The following is an 11,436-nucleotide window of genomic DNA, read 5'->3' as shown; positions in this document are numbered from 1 at the left end:
ACATATGTTTCATTGATGGTTAGACTTTTCTATTCTCGTGTTGCATTGCTTTAATGCACTGTCTTTTGTACACTAGATATTGGTTCACTAGTCAAGCAAACAGTTTCAACACTGTGTGTAAAAGCCAATGAAGCCTTAATCAAGTTTCCAACACCTTACCTTTGTCTTTTTGGAGTCAAATTTTACTGCTTGAATCATATCAACTTGCCTTTTTATCTTGCAACTCTCTTTTTAAAATGGCAGTCCACTTCATCCTTGTCCATTGGATTAAGATGCTTCTGCTCCTAATTGCTTCTAAATAACATAAATAAAACTAAGGAACTTTGCGGCTATACTTATAATAATATGATCTCAAATATATTTTATTTTTTTTAAAAAAAAAATCTTCTCTTTGTTGCAAAGGAAAATTTAAAGATAATTGTTTACCACCACACAAAAAATATTCCCCCCTAGATCACTAAAATCATCTCTCTTTCCACTAACATAACCAGTATATTGTTGCACTATGATTTCCACATAAAAGACCCACAAATAGTGGTCTTGGAGAAGGTCTGCAAATAAAGAGATCACTGTAAATAACTATGGTACTAATACTATTAATTAAGAGCTATTTTTGTCCTGATGATGTACATTTAGGTGGGGAGCAGTTGAGAGTAAAGTAGATGATGATATGAGATCATGGAGAACTGCCGACCCATATGTGTAAATATTAAAAAGTATCCACTAAATTTTGTTAAAAAAGCTCCATATAGCCTCTTTTATTGACCTAATGAACTCTTCACCTGTTTCTTTTTTAACTTAATCTTATTTGATTATATACCTATCCGTTATGATCTTATAATTAACTTCCAAAGAAGTATAAATTAAAGGCGTTTCTATTAAGTAGTACCTGGATTCTTAAATGGACGAGATATATCGATAAAGAAAATTAGTATACATATCAGAGGGAAGCTATGTAAAAGCTCTAGAGGTTATTTTTTCATGAATTGATTGTCTATTTATTTATTTAGTGGGTTAAATAGGTCACGTGATAATTATGTGATTAATTTTAGGAGCTCTAATTTGATCATCAGAGAGTAAGTTCATCTCATTCAGACATTATGCCATCAATATGTCATCTTCTAACCCTCAATTTTCTCATTAAATCGATGAAGAATGCTAATAAATGTCACACAGCTTAATGGGTCCCTCCTCATTTAGCTATCTCAATCATGTAATTTGTTGAACTACCCAACTCCAACGATCATGAAGTTGAATGGACCCTCACTTCAACTCACTCCAGTAAATATCTTTATTTTCTATGTTCCATTACTGTGGATATATATATGGAACACAGAACCTTAATACTCCTCGTTACTGACATGAATTACTTGTGCTGTGGAGGACCACATTAGGTCTACTCCCTCTGCCCTCTCCCCCCAAAAGAATGGGAAATAGTTTCCTAAAGAACTCAATGAGCTTATATAAAATAAAGTGGAAACGTAGAGTTTCCATGCAAATTAACAGGCGTCCCCCAGTAATTACCAAAATACCAACTCTTTTTTTCTTTTTTACTGATAAGGGAGAGTTATATTTACTGATATATCGTATTATGGTACTTATGTTTACTATATTTAGAAACCAATAGTGTTGTGGGAAAGATGTATAGTTTGATATGATATGTTAGGGTGTTCATCCTTATCCTAGTAGTAGGGCCATGAAGGTAAGTACTTGTTTGACTGTAACTCGATTATTGCATGTGTCAGGGAGACAGCCAAGCAACTTGTTTCCCCCTTTCCCCTCACACACCCTCTCTCCCTCCTAATACCTATATATATATATATATATATATATAACATTTTGTAATTAAGTTATTTATTTTTCTGATTTAATGTCAAGCCTTATTTGCAAAATTGAACACCCTCCTTTAGCGTACTTATTTTGTTACGTTCGTCGTCTATTCTTCTATATATTATAAAGCTCTGAGCCTGTAACACGTACGTTTAGAATAGCATACGAAGAAGAGTTGATTTATAGAAATATAGGAAAAGCTTTTTACGAATAAGAGAGAGAGAGAAATGTTAAGAGAGAGAGAGAGAGAGAGAGAATAAAGGAAGAGAAAAAAAGAGATCTCCTTTTCATTGCCTCGGATCTCCAGAGCAGAGGAGAGAGAGGGAGAGAAATCTCTACCCAATTTCCGGTACAGCCACTGTGAGGAAGACGACAAAAGGAGCTGACACACGGGGTCAGCTTTGACGTGCGGCACGTGTGACCCTGACACGCTTCACCTAACGGAACCGTTTGATAACCTTTCGTCTCTTCCGTTATCTTCTTATTACTCCTCTCCTCCCCTCTCCTCTTCTGTCCTTCCGTCGTTTAGTAGTGCGGTCCGGTCACCTCGGGTTTGGCCGTACCCAAATGGCGGTTTCACCTTTTCTTTTTTTTTTTCTTCTTTTTTAAAAAAATTTCCCTTCCGGTCACACACGTGTGCCTCGAAGAGCGAGTGACACGTGTGCAGGGGGACGTGCTGTTTGGTGTGGGAGGGGGGGGGGGGGGGGGGGGGGTTCCGGAATTTAATTTTTCTGAAACCGTAACGAAGGTGGGCGTGGGAGGGAGAGAGCGTTAAAGAGGAAGCGGTGGGGGGTGGGGGTGGGGGGGAAGGGCCGGTGAGAATAATATCAGACTAGGATTCGGTTCCTGGCGGGAAGCGGACTGTTGGGCCCCACTCCCTTCTCTCTTTTAACCTTTTTCCTCTCTCCTTAATTCATCATCCCTTTCCTTTTCCTCAATTATATATATTCTTTAATATTGTATGGAAGTATAAAAGACTGAAAATTAATATAACTTTAACTGAGGAACGAAAAGGGTGTTGGCTAGGGGGGGCGGGTGACGAAGCAACTGTTGCATGAGAGCATCCAATAACGGCAATCACCGCCAATTAAGTCCCCCACGCACTCGCTCTTTTCGCGTGATAGCATCAAGAAGAGCTTTACCTTACGTGAGTACAAACATCTTTTTGGATACCTAGCTCCGATAAGGGGCTCGCTCTTATTCGAGATGTTTTATTTATTTATTTCTTTTCTTTTTTTAATTCCAATTCCAATTCTTATCATGCTTTTATGTTGCATGCCCACTTTCCTAGGATGCTCTTTCATGGTTCATTGAGTGCCGCACTTTGTTGTCTCCGAGAAGACATCAACTCTTATAATAATATAAACTACTCTTAATTTCCCATTAATCCAAAGCTTTGGAGAATGTATATATATATCTATAATTTCTCAAACTACGTACTCCCACCGACTTTAGTTCCAAGGGGGTCTGTCCACCTCGTATTACAAGCACGTATACAACTCACAGCTACGTACTTAAATACTCCTTAATGGTGTGGATCGGTAGCCAGCCTAACTAATTAAGCATAATAAACAAAGAGGGGATTCCAGTGTCAACATGTGAGGATTTGTTGGGAGATGAGGTAATTCCCCACTTTCTGACATGCAGTTTAAGATAAAGTTAAAAACGTGAGTTAGGAGAAGGGATATATTACGTGGACGTCTCCATCGCCGTCAGAGTGAGTAGTAGGAGGAGGAAAAAATAACTTGCAGTTCGCCAGACGAAGCCAATAAAAACCTTCTCTTCCACTGTTTGGCATTTCTGGCGACTTTGATCCTCCGACCACGCGCTCAGGGACAGAGCCGGCGGCCGACCAGCTGATATGGCCCAATTAATTTGGTGTCAAAGATCTTCGAATTGCCTCGTTTGTTCTCCCACTCGACCACTACATTTTGGTGGACCCAACTGAGGTCTTCCTCCTTTTTATCTTCTTTTTCCCCTTTTTAAGGAAATGCTCGTAGACCGATCGTATCATTAATCACGCACGATGGATCGATCGCAAATGATTCGATCGTGCATGCCATAAATTGAATACAGAAAATTATAAGATTAATACATTAGCATATAACAAATTCAAATACATGAGATTGAAAGATTAAAACTAGTACTATAATAACTCGCGGCGAATCTCAATAAGACTATGTAATACATAACAATATCATCGTCTGCATAAGTAGATTAAATACCCGAATAGTGAAAATATAAAGTCCAAAATATAGATTATCTGCTAATCTTTGCATAAGTAGACAAGCGAATGTTGTCAGTATTTAGAGTAGGACCATGGATGATGGCAAAAGGAATCAATCTAATTAATCTGATGCACGAGGTCCTCCCTACCTAGAGACTAGAATCCTTGGTCCTTTATCACCACTAATTTAATCCCATGATTTAATTGATCCTCTTCTTTTTAACTCCAGATGATTACATTCCCAAGAATCCAAAAACTTCCATACCCCTCCACGCAATTCGACAAATTTGCAACCAAACTTTGAATTTGGAGGCCAGATTTGCTAATAAATTAACTGGGGGAGGGGAAAAGAAAGGCACACACTGGCTACTCTCCTATCAATGTCATTCCGGTTACCTAAACCTGTCACGGGTTTTTATTCCCTTAAAAGAGTGAGGTGATGTGTTAAAAGAATAAAGATTTCTACGACGACACTGAGTTGATTAATTAACCTAGTATTTGATTTAATAAGAACCTAATGAGGCTCTTAATTAGTCATTTGGACTAACTAACTAACTAACTATGTATGTATAAGGGAGTCTCGTGTTGGTCTTTGTCACGGATGGAAGATGGAGCTTTCGGTGCGTGGGAATTGGATTGGAAGAGTATTAGTTTTGTTTTAGAATTTTATTTTATTTTTTGGCTATGTAGTTAGAGTTAGGCTCGGAGGAGTAACTTTTTCCCATCATTACCTTATTAAACTAAGTAGTCGGTGGAAACATCCGTATTTTGTTAGTTGAGAGCCTGTGAGTTTGTGATGTGATCTTGTAACCTACCCATTTGGGCATGAATACTTTAAAGTAGCTATTTATTATTATTATTATTATTATTATTATTATACTTTACTCTTTATTTTTTTAGAGAAAATAAATGACTAGTCTCACATTCTCCATCTATTACTGTCATCAAGTATCATACTATCGTCCAAGAATAATTCTTATTAAAAAAAAAAAGAAAAGAAATATGTATTAAGGCCCATGGGCCAGTTACAACAACAAAGAAGCGCACAGTCATCCTACGGCCCAAATAGGATTAAATTCATTTGTTTCTAGATGTTACTAGTAGTTAGTACCTATTGTGTTACTGATGTAAACAAAAATCTTATATCTTTCATTTAATTTTAATACGCTTAATTTAAAGTTATATACGAGCAATCATATTTATGCACACATCTAGAGGGAGAGGGAGAGGGAGAGAGAGAGGTGTTTGGTTGCTATTAATTAATAAAAAAGAATTAATTGAAAAAGTCTCGTAATTTGACTTCATTTTAGAAACTTCAAAATCCGTTGTAGTCTAGTTGGTTAGGATATTCGGCTCTCACCCGAAAGACCCGGGTTCGAGTCCCGGCAACGGAATTTTATAAAAATTCTTTTTGCACAAAATGCTTTAGTGGGCCTTCTATTTTAAATTGTATTTGGGCCCATAATATGAAAGTGATATTGAAAGTTTGATATATTCTTCCTAGTTACCATGACATATATATAGCATTATATATATATATATATATATATATGTATATATATAGATGATGAACAAGAATAAGCCACTACTACTATACTGCATGTTCTAAAAGGTTCCTAAACTCCTTGAGATTAATCTTACCATCTCCATCTTGATCATAAGCACTTATCATCCTCTTGCAATCCTCCAACCTCATCCCTTCTTCATGCCTCAGCCTCCTCATGACGCTTCTCAAGTCCACCGCACTAATCAACCCATCACCATCGCCATCAAACACTTGAAAAGCCTCCTCCAGTTCCTCCTCACTCGCTTCCTTCTCCTCCATCAGTGCGTACGCTTCATCCATAAGCTTGCTCCTCTGATCCAACCCATTCGCGCTCCGCAATCCGAGGGCTTCCATCACCTCCTCTGCGTCACGGGCATGCAAATCTCCTTCATGGATCACTGCGTAGCAGTGGAGCTTGCGAAAGAGATGATCCAGGTGGTGGAACAATTGCATGACAAATGATGACATGGCTCAGGAGTTGTTGGAAAGAGTTTGAAATGAATCTGAGGTATATATAAATGCAAAAAGAGGCTAGTAGTAGTAGTAGTTTCAAAGAAGTTGGATGGAACTTTCTTTTGTATGCTTTGCTCTATGGAGTTAAATTGCCATTGGCTTTCCTACGAGATCAAGGTAAAGGAGACAACAACTGTACGTGTTCCCATTGTTTTGGTTAACTCGATCTATTTTAATACTATCTACCAATTATTTTAGTTGGACGGCATGGAGTACGTCTTTGGAAGTCAACTCTGATAGTCTCGTATAGCCGAGGAAGTAAGTCCACATCCAAGTCGTCGAATTTTATCATTCAGTTGACTTGGATTTTTGGGAGTCTATGCTCTCCCAGTTCCCAACATTGGATTCTTTTAAGACACGGGTAATTATATTTACGACACCCTAAACTCTTCTTCTTGGCTTATTAATGGCTGCAGAGGTTGCCAATCAATCCCTTCACCTCAATTACTCCTCTACTTTTATTTGAAGTCCACCCGTGCTATTAGAGGAGGATTACTTAGCCTAAAACGAAAGAATATTGCATGATATTGTTTAAGAATTTGAAAAGATGGAAATTAAGAAATGTGCACATTGGAGAAGAAGATTCGCCGACGAGCTGCTTCCAGGCGGCTTGGTCTTGCTCTCGCCGGAGTTGTTTGATGCGAGCAACAGAATCGGAACATCTATGGTTTCCGAGCCAATTTGGACATTGATGGGAGGCGGATCCTGCTTGATCCATCCAATGTAGTTCTCCGCGGTTGCGAGCTCAAGGACACGGCGTGGGCGATCGGCATTGTGGTGTTCGCCGGGAGGGAGACAAAGGTCATGCATAATAGCGCAGGGGCTCCGTTGAAGAGGAGCCGATCGGAGACGCGTATGAACATAGGGACGTTGTTATCGGGGATTCTAGTAGGATTATGTTGGGCGGTTAGTGTTCTTTAGGAAGAGAGGCTACTCTGGTCTGGTGGCGACGAGAGGTAGGACAACTACTATGGGACTATAATGCAGGTATGCTTCTCGTTTCTCATGTAGTTGATTGTTGTCCAGATTATGATCCCAATTCCGCCTTGGTCAGGCATATTTCATGATCCGTGATGCTAACTTGTATAATGAGGCTTGGAATCAAGGTTTCAGTGTAGGTCTTTGAATATAATTGAGGATGTGGAGCAGATTAAATACATCTTTTTTTGGATAAATCTGGGAATCTGATAGAGAACTACCAGATGGATTTTCAGTATTGGAGGATCTGATTGCAGTGACGGCGTAGCTCCTTCGCCGGGTGATATGCGAGTCCATTCCATTATAAAGTAGAGTGTCTAGTCACATAGTAATTAGTGTTCTTGGGGACTCTTAGAGGTACTATATTTTTCTTTGCTTGCTTGATTCTCTCTTTCCTCCTATTTTTGCTAGTAAGAAGGTTGCCGTTGATTGTTATTATGATTTGCTTACTATCCTAATTCCTAAGTGGTACAGCTGCCAGTCTGAGACTAGCAACCTTTTCCTGACTGAATTTTGATCTTCTATTTGCTTCGCATATTGGTACTTTATAATAGCATGAATGCATGCATTATTCATATCAGTAGATGAGTTTTTCCAGTTGACATTGTTTCTGTCATAAATAGTTGTAGATTTTGTGGTTATGCATTTTTAGTACAAGGTATTGATGGTCGTTAGATAACAGCATTCCTAATAATGGTTTGGTACTGCTTGATGTGTTGATCTCCCCTTTCTGTTGACGTTAAGTATGAATATTGTTAGCTAAGTAAGCATTTGGATTTTCTTATTTTAAACTTTGTCACTGTATTATTATGTTACAATTTCCTAAAATTTTAGGGAGTCCTGCAAAAGGTTTGTAATTTATGTTTTCTTCTTGATTCTTTTATGCTATAGTCATACATTTAGCTTTTTAACTGTCTTAAATTATAAAATATGGCAGTACTTGTCACAGTGATGAACTGATGATGCTCTCTTACTTGCAATAGAGATATCAGTTCCCTTGCAGTTTCTAGTTTTATCAGCTCCTGTAACACAGAGAAGCGTCTTCTCGTTCATAACTTTTTTTCGGTGTTATGGAATGTGCAGATTTGTCATATTAGGTCTCCATGGCTTTTGATAAGAGGATGTCAATCATAGTCAGATGTCGTGATGAAACAGTCAAGGTATCTGTGAAAGGTGCAGGCAGTTTGGAGTCATTGATAAATCTCAGTTTTGACATAGTTCATGCCATCGATGCCTTTCCATAGTTACTCATCACTGGGTCTGAGACCATAAGTTATTGGCATGACCGAGTTGAGTGGAACGAGCTTGATTATGGCAATCTGCCTATGAAAGAGCTAGTTCAGCATTGTGCAGAAGGGGAGACTTACTATGAGCTGTTGCAACTAGTATAGAACGCAATATCCATATATTGGGAGCCTCAGGAATTGAAGATAAGCTACAAAAAGGAGTACCTGATGCCATAGAATCTCTGAGGCAAGCAGGGATTAGTGTATGGGTTCTAAAAGGGGACAAGCAAGAAAGTGCTATTTCCATTGGCTATTGTTGCAAATTGCTCACCAATGGATTGACTCAAATTATAATAAGTAGCCACTCGAGGGAGTCCTGTAGGAGGAGTTTAGAAGACACAATTGCAATGTCTAACAAACTCACAGCAATATCTTCTGTGGTGCAGGATGCTATAACAGGAAGTGGATCTTCTAGGATATCTCTTGCTTTAATAACTGATGGTAGCAGCCTTGTTTATATTCTTGAGACACAGTTGAAAGAAGAGGTAATATGCTTAAATCTTTTAAAATTTAAAATGATACTGGCTCTCGGTCCTTGGCATAAATTTTGGTTTACATAGTGATGCTTATTCAGTTTTTCTTTGCTTGCATTATGCAGCTGTTCAAATTAGCCACGGCAGGTGATGTAATCTTATGGAATAGTTGCACTAGTAAAGAGTAGGACAGATGATATGACTCTTGGAGATGCTAAGTATCTAAACTTTTGTTTGAATATTTTCTTCAATAAATACTTGCAAGTGTTGTGGCATGCTTTCATTCTCTCAGTTTGAGTAATTTGATGAGCCTGTGGGATCCAGGTACAAATAATGTCTCAAAGATGAAAACGACTGACATTGGGATTGGCATCAGTGCTTGAGAGGGACGGCAAGCCATTATGGCCTCAGATTTTGCTATGGGACAGTTCAGATTTTTTTGTTCCCCTTTTATTGGTCCATGGTGATCATTGGAATTATCTAAGGATGGTCTACATGATCTTGTACAATTTTTACAAAAATGCTGCATTTGTATTTGTTCTTTTCTGGTAAGTTAGTATTCTCTCTAGTTCTCTCATATATTTTGAACCAATATCAGAGTGGGTTGGTAGTAGACAACGAATTAGTGACTGCAAACTATATATCTTTGTTTACGACAATTATAATCACCTTATTCCAATATCTACCTTTTTAAATTTCTCTTATAACAATATCTGGATTTAGATTCCTAACAAGAACCTTTTGCCATGTCATCGCAGGTCTATTCTTTATACAGCTTTCGCCCTGACAACTGCGATCACTGAATAGAGCAGTATGTTATATTCTGTTCTATATACAACTCTGCCAACAATTGTTGTTGGAATTCTTGATAAGGATCTGAGTAGGAGGACACTACTGAGGTACCCCCAGGTTCCATGGAGCTGGCCAGAGGGACGAAAAATACAACTTAAAGTTGTTCATCTTCAGTATTGTTGATTCCCTTTGGCAGAGTTTAGCTATTTTCTGCATCCCTTGTTTTGCATACAGAAAGAAGAGAGTACTACAGATGGGTCTAGTTTAGGAGACATATGGACCCTTGCAGCAGTTATTTTGGTAAACTTCCACTTAGCCTAGAGGTCACGTGTATCAATATGGGGAAGTATAGTTTCAGCAGCCATTTGTATAATCATCATAGACTCCATATGGATACTAGCCTGGTTACTGGTAAGTCCTTTTCTCTTTAAATTGACTTCCCTCGCATCTGAATGATGACTTCACTTCATTTGTGGTAGACTTATTTCTAGTTGCTTGCATTTCTGATCATGTTAACTACCTGAGTAAAAAGAGTTTTATGGGTATACTCTCATATATGTAATTGTAGAATTGGTGCCTTATCGTATAAAAACTGAACAGAGTTGCTAATGCCAAATTTTTTTGTTTCAGATCAATCTACCACGTAATGGGAATAGTTTTGTTTTGGTTATGCTTGCTCTGCACTACAGTACTAGGAAGGCTTTCTCTGAGTACTTCATACCCAATGGCATTCAAATTTCCAGAGAACTGGACAAGTTTGAGCATTTAAATGAGAACACTCGGTCAGAAAAACCAATTAGAACATTGTCACAAACAGTTGCAGAGGGTTTGCATACTATTCTTCGTCGATTTATCTTTTACTCCGGTATCGGCCCACTTGCCGGCTTGTTTTAATAAAATGCAAAGCAATGCCATACAAATCTGTTTCATCCACTTACTGACATGGTTTATTACTTATTTGTAAATTGATTGAGCTGCGAAAGTGGATCTCATCCTCATGTACAGTAATACACTGGGATGGTAGAAGAAATGCTTTCATTCTTAAGCGAACCTGTTCTTATTGCAGCTGCCTATTTTGCAAAGTTGAATATAACTTGAATTACATAGAGTTCATTGCTGGGTTCTATGAACAAAGATTTCATTATTTGGATATTCATGTACATATTTCTACTCGGGTCATTATTTTTATTCACTTGTAGAATAAATTCATTACTAGTATAAGCTACTTTTATATTTTTTTATAAATTAGTATAACATGTAATAATTATACCTGATATGACATAAAGTTAAATTAATAATTTAATAAATAACGATAATATTTTTTATAGTCGAATAAGAAGATGAGAGACAAAAAAGAGGGAGCGATTAAAAGGATAAAAGTGATGTCTTTCTTTTTAAAAAAAAATAGTAACTAGTAAATATAAAAATATTGAATAAAAAGGAAAATGAGAGAAAATGAGATATTACTATACTAATATTGTGGTAAGTAATTGTTTACTTATTATGCTAATATAAGGAGACTTATATTAAAATAACTTCTTCTTTTTTTTAATTTCACATGTGAACTAAGACTTAATTATAGTGGAACAGTAACAACAACACCAGTAGTAGTAAATCTTTTGCTCAAAAATACCAAATATATATATATATATATATGAAGAAGATTAAACAAAGATAATATCAACATGGGTATTAGCATCATTCTTAAATGTGCAGAGAGACTCCTGTGACCCAAACCTTGGTTGTCACATCTGTAACGTCCGTGGGAGGCCACCAGAAACCCTAGCTAGG

At 37.5% G+C, this 11,436-nt stretch overlaps 1 protein-coding gene, 1 non-coding gene and 1 pseudogene across 2 annotated transcripts; 2 read left to right on the top strand and 1 right to left on the bottom strand.

The window, feature by feature from the left end:
• The first annotated feature begins 5,378 nt into the window (after positions 1–5,378).
• On the top strand, positions 5,379–5,451 carry TRNAE-CUC (transfer RNA glutamic acid (anticodon CUC)). The gene has a single exon. It is a non-coding gene; the product is annotated as a tRNA-Glu (tRNA).
• A 197-nt stretch (positions 5,452–5,648) lies between these two features.
• On the bottom strand, positions 5,649–6,071 carry LOC140765075 (probable calcium-binding protein CML45). Its single transcript, XM_073103990.1, has one exon. The coding sequence runs from the start codon at positions 6,069–6,071 to the stop codon at positions 5,649–5,651; it is 423 nt and encodes a 140-aa protein (XP_072960091.1).
• Positions 6,072–6,091: 20 nt separating this feature from the next.
• On the top strand, positions 6,092–10,712 carry LOC140764261 (phospholipid-transporting ATPase 1-like; annotated as a pseudogene).
• Positions 10,713–11,436: the final 724 nt, after the last annotated feature.

Source organism: Typha angustifolia, chromosome 8, assembly GCF_048772165.1.
Source record: "Typha angustifolia cultivar Huaian chromosome 8, ASM4877216v1, whole genome shotgun sequence".
In the NCBI taxonomy this organism is placed as follows: domain Eukaryota; kingdom Viridiplantae; phylum Streptophyta; class Magnoliopsida; order Poales; family Typhaceae; genus Typha; species Typha angustifolia.
Note: the sequence above shows the minus strand (reverse complement) of the source record. Positions and strands in the feature narration are given on the sequence as shown.

Coding starts and splice junctions, on each gene's coding strand:
- LOC140765075 (XM_073103990.1), bottom strand. CDS start 6,071: ATGTCATCATTTGTCATGCAATTGTTCCACCACCTGGATCATCTCTTT.